Here is a 19,407-nt window from a genome sequence, read left to right as displayed (position 1 = left end):
CGGTAAAACAAATAGGACATTAACAGGTGGACATTAACAGATTTACACTTAAGATGTTTAGGGAAGTTTTTAATGTTTAATGTTTTATCGAGTTTTTAATAGTCTGTTGGGAGCTGCCCAGAGTGGCTGGGGCAACCCAGTCAGGTGGGTGGCAAACAAATAATAAAATTGTTGTTGTATATGGGGTGGATTATTTTAAAGTGTGGTGACACTGTCCTTTAAAATTCAGGCTTATTGGCAGAAAGTGACAAGAGATTATCACAAATTCATAGTCACTATTGAGTTCACCCATCCCAATCAAAACAAGATTGTGCTCATGCAACACAAGGTCATCAGATGAACTTCTGTATTGCCACATTCATCTCTACTGCATGAATCATTTGAAGCTATGGTCTACGATATGCAGCAGAATTTGGTTTTGACCGGAGGTTTGTCTGATGAGCATAGAACAGGAGTTGGCAACCAAGCCACCAAGCCAAACCTCTGCAATAGTCCTCAACTTGGGTCCATCAGGAAGAAGAGTTTGGAAGAGGCACACAAAGAGAAGCAGGTTCTTTCTCAAAATAAAGAAACACGCCAGAGATAACAAAGCCTTCCACTGTCATACCCACATCATATACAAGGTGACTATGATTTCCACTTGCACCCACCCTTTGTGAAGTAGTTGCACAGAGCAACCAGTTTGTAAGATGTTACCTTTTTCTTCTTTGGTGTTTCATCCAGCATGGCCAGAGTTCTGGCAAATTCTTCATCTTCGTGCAGCTGCCTCTCCAACTGAAATAAGTGTGTAATGCATCACAATTGGTATTGATAAGTAAACGGACACTGCTAAAAATCAGAGGATTACTATGCTACCTAAACTAGGGATGTTACTGAACTTTGTAATTCATTGCCTTGGAATATAAATCTTCCTTGCCATTGATGAATCTTCCTCAACTCAATTTGATTGCAATCCAAGGCAGAGAAGAACTATGTTCCTCTTACCACCAACAATGGTCCCAGATGGCCGTATTGCTGCTATGGTAGTAAGCCAAGCACCAGCAATGCTGGGAAATGTAAATCAAAGTAGTCTTCACCAAGAGCTGGGGAAACTACAATCGCGACACCTGGCTTGTTGCGTAAGTAGCACGAAATAGGAAGGTATACCTGCAGATCAGTGATGGGATGGAGTTTGAAGGGGTGCTTGGGGAAGGAATTGGACTATGTCACAGTCCTATGGTCTGATTTAACTCACTGGCTCAGAAGACAACAACCTCCCCCCTTTTTGAGGAGGCAAGATAATTATCCCAGCATTTTTTGAGCCAATCTAAGGAAAACCAAAGAGGGGAGGAAGTACTGCTGGTGGATAAATTTAAATCAAGTGTTAGCTAACCACCACTACACCACAAATAATTTCATCTAATCCTTCTTGCAAGTAGCAATATTAAGTCGGTTAGCTGGCATTTATAAACAAGACAGATCAGGTCCTCCAGCTCCTCAACTGCAACCCCACCCATTTTTGGTACAACCTGCCTGAAATTGTCAGAGGAAAGTTTGCCACGGCCGTGCCCACTTTCACCCTAAATGTGTCACACTGTGGCTTTACTGCACAGGCTATGAGAGCAGGGTTTAAGCCGGACTGCAGACTCCTTTTCAGTATTAGGAACATGCTTCCTCATGGCAACCTTCTGGGGCCTGAATACCAGTGGTGGGCATGGCTAGAGGCTAAAAGCTGGTGTAGCAACAGACGGGGCTCTTGCTTTTGCACAACAGGATACAGTCAAGCCATGCAAAATTCAGAGATTTCTAGGCAAGTATCTATCCATCCATGCAAGTAAGAAGCACCATCACAATTAAGGACACATTCAAGCCAAGCAGAAGCACAGAAAGAAGGGATTAAGCAGGACCAGTGAGGGGTATGCCCTGGAGAGAGTCTCAAGGGCCAGGCAGAGAGAGCTGAGGGCCACATTTTGTTCCTTGGTCTGAAGTTCCCCACCCCTCATATAACACAACACTTCCTCAACCCATTTCAAAAAGCTATTTTCTGAAATGGCTTTCTTTCCTAGAACAAATACGCACTCAAGTTTCAGTCAAACACAATAAGGAAAAAACAAGTGAATTTCTCCTTCATTCCGTCCTTAATGCAATAAATACAGCATTTGCTGCATCCTGCTATTATCAAATATCGTTTCTTAAGAGGAAAGCTAATTTGTTCTTGCCAAGAGATTTATTGATAAGAGCTGTTCTGCACACATTACACAAATCCAATCTTTTGGCAACAATGAGATCAAAACTTGCCTCAACACATGATTCAGACAGATAACTTTATAAGCAGAAGAGTGCCACAGGGTTTACTTTTATGCAATTGTGAGCCACAGAAGGATATTTGGACCAATGAATAGCATTAATCTTTCTTGTTTTCCGTATGAAGCTGAATGCAGACAGGCCCAGCAGCAAAAGCGGAAGTCAGGCAAAGAAGTGAAAAGTTCCCATCTATAGTGCCTTGGATCATTATTATTTTCTTTTAAAAAAATCTTAAACTTCACTAAAACTAAACCACCATTCCAAATTATCAATTTCTTTAACATGCTATTTAAACATGGCATACATAGTTGAATATTTAAAATGCATAGAGAATGTTCATTTTCAGTGAACAGGATGGCTTTTGATCTTCAGTGTAATCCTGATAATCTACAGCTTCTATATTTCACCATGAAATGCTCAAGTTTCAGCACCAGCAAATAATCCTTTCCTTTTTCTAAGACTGTACTCTGACTGGTAGCAGCTATTGGTGTGGCTGTGCCAGCAGACAGGAAAAGTCCCCTTTCCTCTTATAGTTGTGGGGAGCTACAGGATGAAATGCCGAAAAAAAACCCTTCTAACTGTGCCAATGCAGCCAATGCAGAAAGCCAAGTCAAAACAAGTATATATAAAATTTCCAGAGTTTCACATTTTACATATTTTTTCAAATATTGTATTTTCAGTAGATTTCCACTTAGCATAGGATATTTTCCATCATGGTCCAGAGACTGCTTTTGGTCACCTACTCTTAACAGTTTCAGAACACCTCTGGAGGCCTTAAATCTCTGTGCAAGACCAGAGCACCCAGATCTCACTCAAGAGTGCAACTACACCACTCGTGGTTTTCAATAATAATAATAATAATAATAATAATAATAATAATAAATTTTATTTATACCCCGCCCTCCCCAGCCAAGGCCGGGCTCAGAGCGGCTAACCACCAATAATAAAATTGGCAGGGCTGGCTAGTCCATAGGTTGCAGCTGTCCCCCCACAGTCTACAACAGGGAAACACCAAGTAAGAGTAAAACTTCCTCTCAGCTTAGCAAATACTTTCCAAGTATGCTCATGAAGCTAACCAGTCAAGGCTACCCACGAGAGCCAACCACTTTTTTAAAAAAGCCTCCCCTTATCAAGGGAATAATTTCCTTTGAAGATAGCATGACTGTGCAAGGGCTTTCTCTAGTCTGGGCGCCACAACCTTTGTCCTATACAGGTCTTTACAGTCTTAGATGATTACAGAATTAGATAAATAGCACAGGAGTCTTTCTTCTTTCATCATATGTTAACCCTACAACTAAGGGACGCGGGTGGTGCTGTGGGTTAAACCACAGAGCCTAGGATTTGCCGATCAGAAGGTCGACGGTTCAAATCCCCGCAACGGGGTGAGCTCCTGTTGCTCGGTCCCTGCTCCTGCCAACCTAGCAGTTCAAAAGCACGTCAAAGTGCAAGTAGATAAATAGGTATCGCTCTGGTGGGAAGGTAAACGGCGTTTCCGTGTGCTGCTCTGGTTCGCCAGAAGCGGCTTAGTCATGCTGGCCACATGACCCGGAAGCTGTACGCTGGCTCCCTCCGCCAATAAAGCGAGATGAGCACCGCAACCCCAGAGTCGGCCACGACTGGACTTAATGGTCAGGGGTCCCTTTACCTTTACTTAACCCTAGAACTGAATACTGTGTCTTATTCATGTGGGTGGCAATATCTATGGAGGGACAAGGCAATTTCTTATTTGTTGTGACTACTCCATGTTGTGAACTACTACTAGGGTTTAGAAAGAAGAATAAAATTAAATTGAGAAAGGGGAAGAAGGAAGAGGAAAGAGGATGCAACCTAGAAAAATGCTATAGAAAAGGGAAGGTTCAGCAGGAATGGCTGTAGTGCAACAAAACAGGCAAGAGGAGCCTTTCATATTTGTTATCAAGGAAAACTTTGCTAAAAAAGCCAGAGAAGTGCACATGCTTATTTGTCTGTCGTTACCTCTGTATTCTCTTCAAGCTGTAGCTGCCTGGCAACAGCCTCATCATCTAGTGTGGGATCCCTGCTTTGTGACAGCTGCACCGCAAAGAGAGAAGAATCACAGGGGAGCTCACAGTGCACCCATTACTTAGACAAGCATCATGGAATAATGAATGAGAAGGGAAATCATAAAGCCTCAACCTAAATGCCTGTGCTTAAAACAAGAAGCAAGTGGAACAGGAATTGTACAGGGAGGAAATCTAATTCTAGGTGATAAAGGTGTTTTCAAAGCAACATTTCAGAGAACCCAGTGGCAAGAATATTGATCACATATTTTAGTGTGCCAGCATATTGATTCTGGACATTTGTCACATTTTATTGCACAACCATGCCACGTTCCATAGACAGAAACCAAAAAGCTAGGCACAGACAAGGAAGTGAGAATTAAGGGCTTTGCTTTCCTCTTCTTCCTGACTGGCACAGACTCAAACCGCATGGCACTTCAACACTCAGAACTCCCCACACAACTTATGTTTTGCATTCCTTGCCCCAATCTGAATTGGCCTTGTATCAACATGAGTGTAAAGAGGACAGATATGAAAGCATCTGGTCAGCTTGTCTTGAGATTTATGGTCAATGGTTGTCAGTAGCAGACACTGGTCAGAGTCACACCATACATTTAAAGTATTCTTGTATCACTTTTAACAGTCATGATGGATCCTGGAAAATGTAGTTTTTTAAGGGTGCTGGGAGGCCAGAATCCTTAACAAACTAGTTCACAGGTTTCTCCGTGATGGTTACAGTGCCATAAAAGCACTTTAAATGCATGTAGCTGTCACCATCGTTTCCTATTCCCTTCATGCATCTTAAATGACATAACACACCTTCCTCATCTCTTATTTGTATCATAATCTCTCTCCTTTTAAAACAGTTACTCTCTTTATATAGGGAGCAGTCTCCCTCATTTTCCTTAATTTGATATTACGTGGCAAACTGCCATTTCCAAAATCCACTTAAGCTGCTCTTCTCACATCCTAATAAAAGGAAGTCTAGATGAAATGGACCACACATTAATAGTTTATTCATGAAGTTCATGAACTTTTCTGCTCATAAGCACACATCAGCTAGAAGAGTCACCCTCTTGCATTACTCACTTCTTTTCGTTTGCTTGACACCAGTTTCTTCTCTGATCGCTGAATGCTACCAGTTCCAAAGTAATCAATTACAGAGGTTGGTGTCAGTTTTACTGGCGATAGGGGTTTATTTTTCAGTTTTGGTTTGGGATCAGTCTTTGATGCTCCAGATGTCCCAAAACGAATAGCCACAGATGTCCCATTTTCCTTGGGTTTGGGAGCAACCTTCTTATTAACAAAATCCTCTTCTTCATCTGCATGCCAAAAAGAAAGAAAGAAAGAAATATATTTAATTACTCCTCAGCACCATAACACCAACCTGAAAGTAATGTTTCCTTACTATGGAAATATATATATTTAAAAAATGCAAAGGGCCCAGAGTCTCAACCTGGTACAGTGGTACCTCGGGTTAAGTGCTTAATTCGTTCCGGAGTTCCGTTCTTAACCTGAAACTGTTCTTAATCTGAAGCACCCCTTTAGCTAATGGGGCCTCCTGCTGCCACCGTGCCGCCAGAGCACGATTTCTGTTCTCATCCTGAAGCAAAGTTCTTAACCCGAGGTATTATTTCTGGGTTAGTGGAGTCTGTAACCTGAAGCGTATGTAACCTGAAACGTATGTAACCCGTGGTACCACTGTATTAGGGCTCTCTCAACCATTTCCCCCTCACAGAAAGAAAAATATTTTCTTGGGTATGGCCTTGGAAGATAGACCCTATGCAAAAAAAGATGGAGATTATCTCCATCTATTTGCACAGGTGCTGCTGTTAGAGGCTGCACCCTGAAAAATTGCTGCACGAAGTGCATAACTCCACTCTGCACAATGACCTGTGGTCCAAAGGGTCTTTGGTAGTGGATGGCTGTTGGGTCTCTAGCAGGGTTTATACCATATGCAGCCTTTCAAAACAGGGGTAAAAGGGGAAATCTTGCCTGCCATGCATTTAAATCTGGGTGCTTTCAATGTTCACATCTCCCCTGCAGAGACCTTGATCAAGCCCACAAAGCTCATTCCCAGGCCTGACCCCAACAACCTTTAGTGACATTTCAAGAACTAAGCAAATGTGCACATTGAACAGCTGTGTCTTTCGCAGCAATCATTTCTGTGCTGAAAATGAAGCACAGCCCATCCTGAACGTGGAGATCCTTCCTGCGACACTAAACCTCTTTGCTTGGTCATCACCCTGTTCTCAATGCTATGTGAGCAGGCCTTTTCCTCCAGAGATGCAAGAATTGCAAATTATACAACCCTCTTATCTGAAGAGAAATGTTAAAACCCTGAGCTGCAATAAAAACATAAAACTGATCAACTGAATCTGTTTAAATATTAGTCCCATTTTATTACTTCTCCAGAGAAATTAAAACAAACACGGACATGTCTTCATATCACAGCAACAGCCATCCTAGCTACTGCGTCTTGCTGCCCATACACTATGATCATAAAAACACCACGTGCAATTCCTAATACAGTAACTTGTATTAAAACCGCTGAACCAGCTTCCAGGGCAGAAGAGCCAGTGAATCCTTTGGTATATGAGAATCACTAAGATTTTATTCTGCTCTCTGTGAACTTTGCTTTCAGTGTTGCAGAATTTCCAGTTTCCAATAACCACCAGGGTCCTTCCTCAAAAATCTTCCATGATCAATACTGTTAGGAACGTCTGATCTGGCAAATAGCAAGCAGTTTTGTTGAAAAACAAATCTACCCACCAGCTCCGGAGACACAAAACCAAACCGACTAAGGAAATGCCAGAGCTCAATGGGGAAGAGGTAAAGAGGTGGGATGGATTTTTGCTTTAAATCACAGTCAATTGATTTCCCAAGACACTCCAATGACAGAGGTTTGGTGGGATTACAAACTGTTTTCATGTGGATCTATGCCTTTCTCTATGAAGTAAATGGAGATCTGCATTTTATTACCAAAAATCCATGGTAGTAGCAGAAGCCCATACTCACCAATGACTCTAAGGGTAAGAAGGTTCTTGCTGGTGGGTGACATTCATCCCGTCTCAGTGTTCCCTGGGGATCCACGTTCTTTTTTCTAACACCACCCTATGATTCCTATTATAGCCATCCCCAAACTGTAAAGCCTGCCTTTACAAAAGAAATATTGTTGGTCTCTTGGCAGATATCATGCCCTCAGAAGGGATAACAATGCCTGCAAATTGCAGCCAAATCTGGCAGTAAACAAAAAAGTTATTGACTTTTCATTTGCTTTTTAGCAAAAATAAAACTTCAGAGGTGCAACACATAAAAAGCCCTGGGCATATCTGCCCAGAGTTTGGAAGCTTGCAAATTTTATTCATTTCTGTGGAAAGGAAAACAATTATTGCCAGAACTAGATTCTCTATTATACTGAATGGGGACCAAGGAACTTTGCTTTCAATCCTGAATGCTGAGCTGAGTTAGAAAAACACAGAGCAGCCAAAACAGATAAGGTTTCTTCCAAAGCTATTTATTCAATGTGGCAAAAGCTGGCAAAGCAGGTCCCTCCCAAACCTACAATTTTGACAGGTGGAAAGGGCCACCTACCTCTCAGTCACATGGCATCAGCATGATGCCAGATGACTGACAGTGGGTGGCCCCACCCACTTATTACACTTGGCCTGCAGGGATGAGTAAAGATAGATATTTGTATAGAAAAAATGGGTACATAAAGCATAGTAAAGTTTTGATACAAGTGTACTTTATCAAACAAATCTGTCAAAACACTCAATTATTCATTAATGAACAGTCAAAAAAGCACTCGAAGAAAAACCACAGCCCTTGCAAATTAAAAGCCACTTATGAAACTGAGCAAGGTTCAGTGCAGCAATAAGAGGTCATCTTCTACAAACAACATTCAAGGTCCCATACTTAGCTAAACAGTGGTGCATGTGAGTTAGTGAACACGCTCAAACATTTGGATGTCTCCCAATATACTGGGCTAATTTACCAGAGACTAGTTAGAGACAGAAATATTTATAAAACCACTCTGCATATTCCCATCACTTGTGAGAGACATTGTGTTCGCCAAGAGACATTGTGTTCTGTCTTAGACAATCAATAACCTAAAAGGAAAAAGAGGCTGGTTTAACCAAACACAGTAATGATGAAAAGTGTTTCATGGGGATTTAAATGATAAACCTAATGACCTGTATGGCACTTCCTACATTAAAAAGAGAATGCAATTTTTCACGTGATCATCCCACACTTTAGAATTTCATCTCCAGGAAGCCAAGTTCAAGAGAAACTGAAATGGCACAGGCCAAGAAGACATTAATCTCATGTTTGCCTAACAATTTTCAGAAAGGACTTTAGCTATAATTCGGAAACTGATAAGCAACGTCATTCAACACAATAAACCATTTCAGATGCAAATAGCTCAAGGACCACCATTTATCTGCTTTCAGGACTGAATCCAAGTGGACAAGTTAAGAATGTCCTGACCTTGCGTATTAGATCAGATAAAAAAAATCCACCTGTTTTCCACAACTAGTATTCAGAGGCACACTTCCTCTGAACTTAGAGGTATCATCCAACAACCATTTATAAACCTACTCTTCATAAATCCCCCAGAGCTTGGACTGTTTGGTTGTAAAAGAAAACAAAAACTTCAAGTCAGGGTTGTGCGAAAAAATATTTATTTCTGCTAGAAACAGTGCCAAAAGGTACACCCAAAAGGATTATGGTGGGAAATTATCACTGCTTTCAAAATGCACGTTATTGGACCAGAATCAATGAGATTGAAAGCAGGTAAAACAGTTTCCCATTTCTATAATATTGTACATATATCCAACACAGCAGAAGGAAAGGAATCAACAGTCTAAAAGACACAGCACCTCAGGTCAAATCCAAGCAATTTCTTTTTCTGCAAGGTGAGGGACAGAACATCATAGCAAGCAAAAGATGGTCAGTTTCTCAGCAGATACAGTCCATGCTCAACACATTCCTTTTCTCCTTCTGGGGAAAAAACTACAAAATCATGCTTTGCACAATGGACGGCAGCAGAAATCATTTTACTGCTGCCACTGCATGGTATTTTAAATGCAATGCTGCTATCAGTCTGCTTTAGCACCAGAACAGTGCTATTTAATTTCTTTTCCTCTTCATTTGTATCAAGCTGTCTACAACAGCAAAACACAAAGGACACTAAAAAGCTTCAACATTAATGGCACTAATGAACCCACTGTTTCCTTTGGACAACATACCCCTCAGCAGAGCAACAGTCAAAGTCAAAAGAGAAATCTCCAAAAAGTTTAAGAACCAATACAACTGGGCTCCATGAATTCCTAAGGCTGAACCAATTAGCCAGAACCCCATGAGCACTTAAGGAATTTGTATTTTCAGGAGTTAATTAGCTGATCGTGACAATTACAAGATTTTACAATACCCAGTAACTTGAGATACTCCAGTGGATGGTCCTAGAACCATGAAGTCTAGAGCTGGCCCAGAATGAAGCCAATAATAATAATTTGAATACCACCCTCCATCCATAGATCTCAGGGCAGTTCACAACACAAAAATACAAGGTAAAAAACCTCACAAAGTACATAATAAAAACAAGAACAAGAACAAACCAATAACCCACCCACAGCCCCAATATAATAGGTCTGGAAGACTTAAACAATTCTTCAGATCTGCTCAGTCATGGAGTCTGTAGTGCTGTAAAGTGGCTAATATAGGAATCAATTATGCACTGCATTATCTTCTTTCATTTATTTCAAGGCTGAGACATGCCTATTGACAGTTTCAGAGTAGCAACATCAATTGTCTGTAAAAAAAAACTGCTGAGTCAGGGGACAGATCAACCATACACAGCTGATCAGTATGTGTTTCAAATTAAGTCGTTAACTCTAACTACAATCACTAGATAAGAACAACCTTGATGTGCAACCAAGACACTCCACAATTAACCTTGACCAAATGTTTTCTGGCACGTCACATGCAGAAATCTTTAACTACACCACTCAGGTTACCTAATGCAGAACACCTCTGATTGCCTTACTCCTGGGCACATCCCCAAGGACATTCTATAGATATATAGTTATAAACACACACAAGTCTAAAGAGAACATACATCAAGAAAATTTCAAAACCCTCCAGTCCAAAGCTCAATGAGAATGGAAATTAATTTTTAGTTTTCAGTCATCAAAAATAGTCAGTTTTTCATCAACCTTATTATTCCCATTCTTGGTGCAGATTTATCCACCTGTCATTTAGCTTGTCTGACATTACACTCATTCCAAAAAAGGGTGTTCTGCTAAAAATATAGAAAACTGCATGTTGTTACAAAACCATGCAGTTCTTTGTTTGAATAATTATACTAGAGCCATAAACAACCATTCAACCTGGTTTACTGTACAAAGTATAAAATGTTTTCATACTTAAAAAAATTAACCCTCTTTTAGACCACAAATGACCTAGACCCTATCCACCCTATGCATTTAAAGCATACTTTAAGCAAACATGGCTTTCCCCAGAGAATCCTGGCAACTGAAGTTTGTTAAGAGTGCTGAGGGTTATTAGGATACCCCATTCTCCTTACAGAGCTACAATTCCCATAGTTCCCAAGCAAGAGGGACTGACAGTTAAACCACTCTGCGAATTGTGGCTCTCTGTGGGGAATAGGGGTCCCCCAACAACTCTATTAACAAACTACAGTACCCAGAATTTTTTGGGGGGGTGGTCATGACTGCCACTGCTTTAAATGTAAAGTTTGAGAATTCTGGCATGTTTTGGTCACAGTCAATAATTTGAAAGAGAAAAATCTGTAAGTAAAAATCTGTAAGTATATGTTTCTTGGACAGGTTAAAGTACAATAATATCATAGTGTAGAGGCAAGTTTATTTTTGCATTGCTTCCTTGAACTTTTAAAAGCCTTCTTTTTACATAAGCATTTTTAGTACAGCGCAAACCCCACATATGAGCTGTCTTCAGGCTGAATTCATTACCTGTCTCTGAGACATAAACAACAGGGTCCTTCTTTAGAATCACATCAGGTCTTGAAGACTGTTTTCTATCTGGCGGCTTCTTAGATTTCTTCACCACCTGGACCTCCTCTTCAGAATCTGCAATTTAGCACAGTGCTATCATTTAATTGTGCCATGTCCATCTAAAGAGGAAAGCATTCAAAGAAGAGAACAGCGACTCTGCATTCACTTGAGATTCTGACTAAAGCTCCCTTCTAATTCAGAGACAAGAAGCCTCTGATCTGCAGGCCTAAGTAGGTCCAGCATAATCCCAACTTGCCCCACGAGGTCATTTCCCCAAATCACCTATGTGACGTTAGGTGCAGGCCAGGACATGACTCCAAAGGAACAACTAGGAGCTTCATGTGGGCTCCTAATGGTTGCTTTGCAAGCAGGTCCCACCAACTTGCCAAAACTGGCCCACAGGGATAGGAGAAATAACATATAGCAGGCCAGGTTTTGCATTTACATTGAAACAAACTTGTACAATATATAAGAAGCCTGTCACCTTTTTGTACTGTCTTAACAGCCTTTAAGAACGATTCTACTCAGTCAGTTGATGGAGGTCCGGTCCACAAAAAAACTGCACAAACTATTTGGAGTGAATCTGTTTATTTATTGTTTAAAAAAAATAAATCTGAGTGCATGTAAGAAGTTGGTAACAGGGCTGAGAAAGACCTGTGCCCAAGGGCTTGGAGAGGCATTGTCAGTTAAACTGGGCAATACTGGGCTGAATGGGACAACAGCCAAATATACTGTAATGCTCAGCTGTTCATATAAAAGAGGCAGATATACAAGCCTAAGAATGCAATCCTAACCATGTCTACTCAGAAGTAAATCCTACTGAATTCAGTGGAGCTTATTCCTAGGTACAGTGAGGGGGGGGGAGTATTTGATCCCCTGCTAAATTTGCCCATTTGCCCTCTGACGAAGAAATGACCAGTCCATAATTTTAATGGTAGGTTTATCGTAGCTGTGAGAGACAGAATAACAACAGGAAAACCCCCAGAAACCCGAAGACAAAAGTCAGCGATTGATGTGCATTATAATGAGTTAAATAAGTATCTGATCCCCTATCAAGCAGCCAGATATCAGGCTACCTGGTATCTTCACTGTATGTAACGAGCTGAGATTAGAAGCACCTACTGTAAGGGAGAGGTTTTACCTGTAATCCCAGCTCATTACAGTACCTGTACAAAAGACACCTGTTGACAGAAGCAATCAATCCAGCAGATTCCAAAGTACTTTAGTCACCATGACCAAGACCAAAGAGCTGCCCAAGAATGTCAGGGACAAGACTGTAGACCGGCACAAGGCTGGACGGGCTACAAGACTATTGCCAAGCAGCTTGGTGAGAAGGTGACAACGGTTGGTGCAATAATTCGCAAATGGAAGAAACACAAAATAACTTTCAACCTCCCTCGGTCCGGGGCTCCATGCAAGATCTCATTTCGTGGAGTTGCAATGATCATGAGAACAGTGATGAAGCAGCCCAGAACCACATGGGGGAATTTGTCAATGATCTCAGAGCAGCTGGGACCATAGTCACCATGAAAACAGTTGGTAACACATTACGCCGTGAAGGACTGAGATCTTGCAGAGCCCGCAAGGTCCCCTTGCTCAAGACAGCACGTGTACAGACCTGTCTGCAGTTTGCCAATGCACATTTGAATTACCCAGAGGAGAACTGGGTGAAAGTGTTGTGGTCAGATGAGACCAAAATTGAGCTCTTTGGCATCAACTCAACTCGCCGTGTTTGGAGGAGGAGGAGGAATGCTGCCTACGACCCCAAGAACACCATCCCCCCGTCAAACATGGAGGGGGACATATTATGCTTTGGGGGTGTTTTTCTGCTAAGGGGACAGGACACCTTCACCGTATCGAAGGGACGATGGACGGGACCATGTATCGTCAAATCTTGGGTAAGCACCTCCTTCCCTCAGCCAGGACATTGAAAATGGGTCGAGGATGGGTATTCCAGCATGACAATGACCCAAAACACATGGCCAAGAAAACAAAGGAGTGGCTCAAGAAGCAGCACATTAAGGTCCTGGAGTGGCCTAGCCAGTCTCCAGACCTTAATCCCATCAAAAATCTGTGGAGGGAGCTGAAGGTTCGAGTAGCTACACATCAGCCTCGAAATCTTACTGACTTGGAGAGGATATGCAAAGAGGACTGGGACAAAATACCTCCTGAGATGTGTGCAAACCTGGTGGCCACCTACAAGAAATGTCTGACCTCTGTAATTGCCAACAAGGGTCTTGACACCAAGTACTAAGTCATCTTTTGCAAAGGGATCAAATACTTATTTCATTTCACTTATTATAATGCACATCAATCTCTGACTTTTGTCTTCTGGGTTTCCGGAGGTTTTTCCTCTTGTTATTCTGTCTCTCACAGCTACAATAGACCAGTCCATAATTTTAATGGTAGGTTATTTCTTCATCAGAGGGCAAACGGGCAAACTTAGCAGGGGATCAAATACTTTTTCACCTCACTGTAAATGGGGTTAGGATTACAGCCCTAAACATTAACTCCATGCTATGGAATAGCAATATTCACCATGTGACCTAAGGGTCGTAATAGATACCATCACTGGAGACACACATTTTGCCTAATTTATGACTGAAAATTATTTCATTTGGGAGACGACACCTGCCAAGATTTTGTAAGCCTCTCTCAAAAGAATCTCTAGCAGAGGAAAGTTACCTCAAAGATGGAAAAAACATAGCAACAGAAGTCATAACTGTTACCTGAATCATAGATTATCCTCTTTTTCTTGTTCACCTGTTTGTGCCCAGAATCCTCTCCACGAGATGAATTCTTCACCTAGTTGAAATGGTTCATTAGTTACTCATGCAAACAATTCTCCCAACATTAACTCTTGTTTACCAAGTACTACCTTAAGAGAGAGAGCCCAATAAAGTTCACTGTTGGATCAAGGGACTGTGACATACAACGACAAATTAAAAACAAAAAATGACGTATGAGATGGTCTTTGGATTCTGGAGTGATTTTTTTAAAAAATGAAGGGCGATTCAAGCAATCATTGTCAAAGCCACAGGTAAACTAAGAACAGGAACACTAGCAAAGAAGTAAAGATAAAAGCATATGACAAAGCTGTAACAGGCATATATATCTGAACAGCATACCTTGGTTTCCTTCAATTTTGACTTTTCACCTGAAGCCCCCTCCTTATTTTGGGGTTTCTCATTCTTTCTGGTAGTGTCACATTCTTGTTTATTTCTAGGAATTACTGCTCCAAAGAATTTCCGGATATCCTAATAAAAGTGAAACAGTTAAAAGGGTAAGGTATAATTGTAAGGATCTGTCATCTTCCAAAATTTCAGGATACAAGTCTGGATTGCCAACCAAGATTTTAAAAGGAGAAGTCAGATAACACAGTGTTTAAAATAAGATTTTATTTTTTAAAAAATGTATTAAAAAGACTATCAAGGTGGCACATGTGAAATCTGAGTAAGAATGCCACTGAGTAAATGGAACATTGTTGGACTTTGCCCCATATTCAAATCCCTGAATGGCCCAGGAGCCAGTGGTAGCTTGAGCAGCACCTCGACTCACATGGCTGTTGTAAATATGACATTAGAGAGGTTACAATGAGCCTTCTTTTTTTACAACAAACCTGTTAACTAAATGAAACAGTATTATAGAGAGATCTAGTTGTCCAAAACATTGTGACTCAAACTTATGTTTGTGAATTCAGTAATTTTCTAAAGCAAGAAGAGGGAACATGTGGCCTTCTAGATACTGTATTATTAACTCCTTGCCCCAGTCAACATAGTTAATAGTCAAACATTATGGGAGTTGTAATCCAGCAACACATGGAGGACCAAAGATTCTCCAGTCCTGCCCTAAAGAGTGCCAGACTCATAATGGTAGCCACAAAAGTTGGAAAGCCTTTACCCGCAATGTTTTACATACTGAGGGCACCCTGTATAATCTGGGACTTTGCACAGTTACTCAGAAGTTAATTCCCACTGGGTTCAATAGAACTTGCTCCTAAATGCATGTCTAATTGAAGACCTAATCTGAACCACTTTTACAAGCACGGACTACAGGTTGGTGTCCTTGCCCTATCCCTCTCAACCCAGGGCGGTATCAGGTAATTGCTGCTAATCTGTGATTAGAAAATTGCTTCCTGAACAGCTGATGGCAAGATGCTACATGAGTCATTTTACTCAGACTGTACCTAGGAGATGCACACTTTTTTCAAGCTAACACCCAAAGAGCATCAACTGTTCATTCTAAACTTAAAGATAAATGCATTCTAACTTTCAAAAGATACTTGTAACTCTAGACTTTTCAGCTGCAAAGAGGAGTATATTTTACCCAAATGAAACTGATTAAATCAGATAAGATGCCAGGGAAGAAAATGTATCTAAAAACAAAATCTGTCTGTTGAACTTGATGGAAAGCAGCTGCTCTCACCAAAACCACCTTTGTACCAACCAGTTTTAAAAGTAGCGTAAACAGGAAGATAAAGGCACTGAAGCATTTCTCTACATATGTTGAAGGGCTGCTGTAGGCAAAATTCAACCCTCTCACACTGATGAGGAAGTTTTTCAACGGCAAAAATAAGCAGCTCTGAACTAAAGGCTCCTATTCCAAATTTAATCCCAACAAGAAACCCCCAATACCTTAGATTTAAAATTATGAAATTTAAGCCTCTGTGGATGTCTCTTTAACAGCAACTTCAAATACAGAAATTTGCAGGTGGAACACAGAGGTGTTATTAAGGCATCAGAACAAGCCTGAGTCACACCTGCATGCACTGGTGTGAAAGTTCACAAACGTTAAGGGAAGAATGGCTGGGGACATCTTTTAAAACTGCCTTTTAAGTTGATGCCATACATTTTAGAAAACTGTAATTCAGTTATATGACACTGTTCAACAGCTATCAACTACTAAGAAACTATGTTCCTTAGCCTTCAAACCCAGCCATGTGGGAATAGCCCATCACTTTAATTATTTTATTTTATTTAATGCTCAGGGTGGGTTGTAGCATTAAAAATTGCCAAAAAGGTATCCAAGTTGTGCAATATACATTCACTTTCACAGGATACATAACAGTAGCATCTAGCATACAGGTAACTCATCCAGATGCCCACATACATACCAAAAACTGTGCTGCCAGGACCACAGAAATAACTGTCAGGCAGATGTGGCTGTACCCAAAGATAGCCCAGGTTATACAAATTGCCATCTTCAGAGAAGATGCAAAGTGGGGGCCCAGCATCACTTGACACATAGTTTAGATATGTAAAGTGCACATATGTCAAAAGAATGTTTGAAAACATGTGTACCGTACAAGCACAGTAGTCAAGGGAGTCCCAACGTACACTGTAGCTCCCTATTGAGGCTATACTTTGTGACAAGCCCAAATTTTGCTGCTGTGTTATGTGTGAAAAACCCGAGCATGCAGCTGAAGCGAGCTGCGAACTCAAGAAGTAATGAGTTTGCTTTGGAATAACAACCCTTTACAGGAAGCTGTGGTTCAGTGGCAGAGCATCTGCTATGGATGCAGAAGATCCCAAGTTCAATCTTATGTTGGGAGACACATCGGTCTGAAACGCTCAGGAACTGCTGTCAGCTAATGTAGACAATACTGAACTAGGTGGACAAATGGTACAAGTTAGCTTCCTATGTCCCTACGTTTGTTAAGGTCTGGAACATGATGTTCCAAACATCTCACCAAAAAGGAGAAGGGGAGGGAAGAATGAGAGACAAGAGACGGTGGAGGAAGACTGGAAGAAATTTAAACTTTATCTTAAAAACTCTTGTAAAATTATTGAGTGTTAAAATGTCATGGGTAAAGCATAGCAGATTTGCAAGAGGAAAGAAAAGGGTTAAAGAAAGGAATTAATTAGTAATTCAGACCAGGGGTTGCTGAAAAAATTTAAAACAGGGATGCAGAAAAGGGAGGCATGGGGAAGTCGTTGAAATTGGGTATATGAAAAAATTTATGAAATTATACATGTTTATATGTTTGTTTGTTAGTGTTTGTTGTTTGTATTGTCTTATATTATATGTTGAAAAACCAATAAAAAATTATAAAAAAAAAAGAATGAGAGACAAGAGTTCAAGTTGTAAACCTCCCTGTTATCAGTGGATGAAGGGGTGGTAGATAACAACAACAACAACCCCTCTTCCAATGGCAGAATAGGACACGTTGAACTTTTCCAAAAATGAGGGGTTCTAAAAAGTTGTAACATGACTTAGGAACACAAAATCTATTTTGATAAAATTAATGTAATTTAGTATTGCTTGGTAAGTAAAATTGCATAAAAATAATTCCCTGTTTAGGTTAGTTTTTAATGTTTGATGTTTTTAATATTCTGTTGGGAGTCGCCCAGAGTGGCTGGAGAAACCCAGCCAGATGGGCGGGGTATAAATAATAATAAATAATAAATGATTGCAAAGTACTGTACTTGCATATACGTTTGTAGACATATACACACCCTATTTAGCATTACCTGACATTTTCAGGAGGCAAAATTAAAAGCCTTCGCTTCTCCAAAAGCAGTTTCTGTGCTTCTTCCTCAAGTGTACTTACCGACCTAAATGTTGTCCCATCGCAAAAACAACAGCGTGTTTGAATTCCTCACAAACACACCCCAAAAATTTTTTTCTTAAGCCTCCCTCTCTGAAGAAATTTGCAATAATTAAGTCCCACCTCCTCTCCCCCCCAAGTCACTCCCTAATAGCATAATAATGTTTGGGGAGGGGATGGGGCATTGGGGTTGGAGTATAGGGGTTAGGCGAGCGAGGGAAAAGAGGTCATTTCGTATCAATCCCTCGCATGGACCGCCTCATCAAGTTTCTCGCCCTCATGGAGCACAAGGAGGAGTCCCTCCCGCCTCGGCCCCCCGAGAGGTTTCCTCTCAGAAGGGCCGGGCCCCGGCCGCCCCGCTCGCGCTCACCATGCCTACGCCCGGCGCCGACTGCCGAACCGCCTCCCGCGACGTCGGTTTATGCCGTTGGCTGCGGGCCAACCGACCCGCGCTCCATCCCCCGCCGCCAGCTTCGCGCCAATGCGCGAAGGCGGGGTCCGAGTGCGCAGGCGCGCGCGGGGTGATGGCGTCACGGGCGGGGTGGGAGGAGGAGGAGGAGCAGCGCGGGAGAGTGGGGAGACGTTCGCTTGAGTAGATTCCCGCGCAAATGGGGCCCGGCGGGTCTAAGCGAACGCGCGCTGACGAAGCTCCCTTGGATCCAGACTTCGCTCCCCGCCCTCAGAGTAGCAGCAGTCTGGATTTAAGATTTAAGCGTGTACTTAGCTCTGAAATCAGCGCTTCGTTTTGGCTGGATCTTGCCCACGCGCGTTTATGTGTACACATAGAATAATCAGAGTCTGAAGGGTCCCTGTGGGTCATCTAGCTCAACCCCCTGCAATGCAAGAATTTCAGCTAGGTCATTAAATAGCAGGTGCTTCCTCCCCCACACCTCTGCTGAAAATCCATCCAAGGATGGAGAGTCCCACCTCCTCTATGGGAATCACACACACACACACACACACAAAATCCGGTAGCTTTTCAAAACAAATAAATAAAAGTTAGGTACGCCTCTGTGTTTATGCTCAATAAGTGTCTTAACAGTTGTCATGGCATGTATATCTGGTTTCCCAGCTGCGACGACACCCAGACGCGGAGAAGGCAGCCCCAAGGACAAAGTCAGGGCCGTCTTACCCATAAACGCTAGTGGTGCAGGGTGCCAAGTTCCGGAGGACGCCAGGCGAGAGTCTGGGGAACACCGAACGAGCGCACCGAGTGAGCAAGGGTGCATGTGCTGCTCCCACCAAGCGTTGGCTTGGCTGTTTTCCCTTTTAGTCTGCAGGAACTGAATTCTGCGGGGTGTCAGAAGGCTAAAAGGGAAAAAACCGAGCCAACGCTTGGCAGGAGCGGCACACGTGCTCGCTTGGCACAGGCCTACTTGCTCTGCATGCTCACTTGCCAACGGGTTGAGGCACAGGCGTGCGCGGCACCCCTCCTAGCCATCTTCATCTTCGAGCCGGGCATCAGGCGCCACCGATCTCCATGGGGCTGGCTCCCTCGGCCCACTCGCTGCCCTCGCCCGCC

General features: G+C 42.0%; 1 protein-coding gene across 2 annotated transcripts in view; it reads right to left on the bottom strand.

Moving 5' to 3' along the window:
• RFC1 (replication factor C subunit 1) overlaps positions 1-18,406 on the bottom strand; it is a 37,240-nt gene extending 18,834 nt beyond the window's left edge. The window contains exons 1-7 of one of the 2 annotated variants that reach the window (XM_053403822.1): positions 18,256-18,406; positions 14,467-14,595; positions 14,068-14,143; positions 11,297-11,413; positions 5,391-5,623; positions 4,258-4,332; positions 697-774 (exon numbers count right to left, since the gene is read on the bottom strand). In XM_053403822.1, coding sequence (XP_053259797.1) covers positions 697-774; positions 4,258-4,332; positions 5,391-5,623; positions 11,297-11,413; positions 14,068-14,143; positions 14,467-14,595; positions 18,256-18,258 — 711 coding nt within the window. In that variant the 5' untranslated portion in view covers positions 18,259-18,406. The remainder of the gene's footprint in view (positions 1-696; positions 775-4,257; positions 4,333-5,390; positions 5,624-11,296; positions 11,414-14,067; positions 14,144-14,466; positions 14,596-18,255) is intronic. The other variant, XM_053403823.1, reaches the window with a different exon arrangement.
• Between the last annotated feature and the right edge of the window lie 1,001 nt (positions 18,407-19,407).

The sequence above is a fragment of the Podarcis raffonei genome, chromosome 9 (assembly GCF_027172205.1).
Source record: "Podarcis raffonei isolate rPodRaf1 chromosome 9, rPodRaf1.pri, whole genome shotgun sequence".
Lineage (NCBI taxonomy): Eukaryota > Metazoa > Chordata > Lepidosauria > Squamata > Lacertidae > Podarcis > Podarcis raffonei.
The sequence above is the reverse complement of the archived record's forward strand: the minus strand, read 5'-3'. Positions and strand labels throughout refer to the sequence as shown.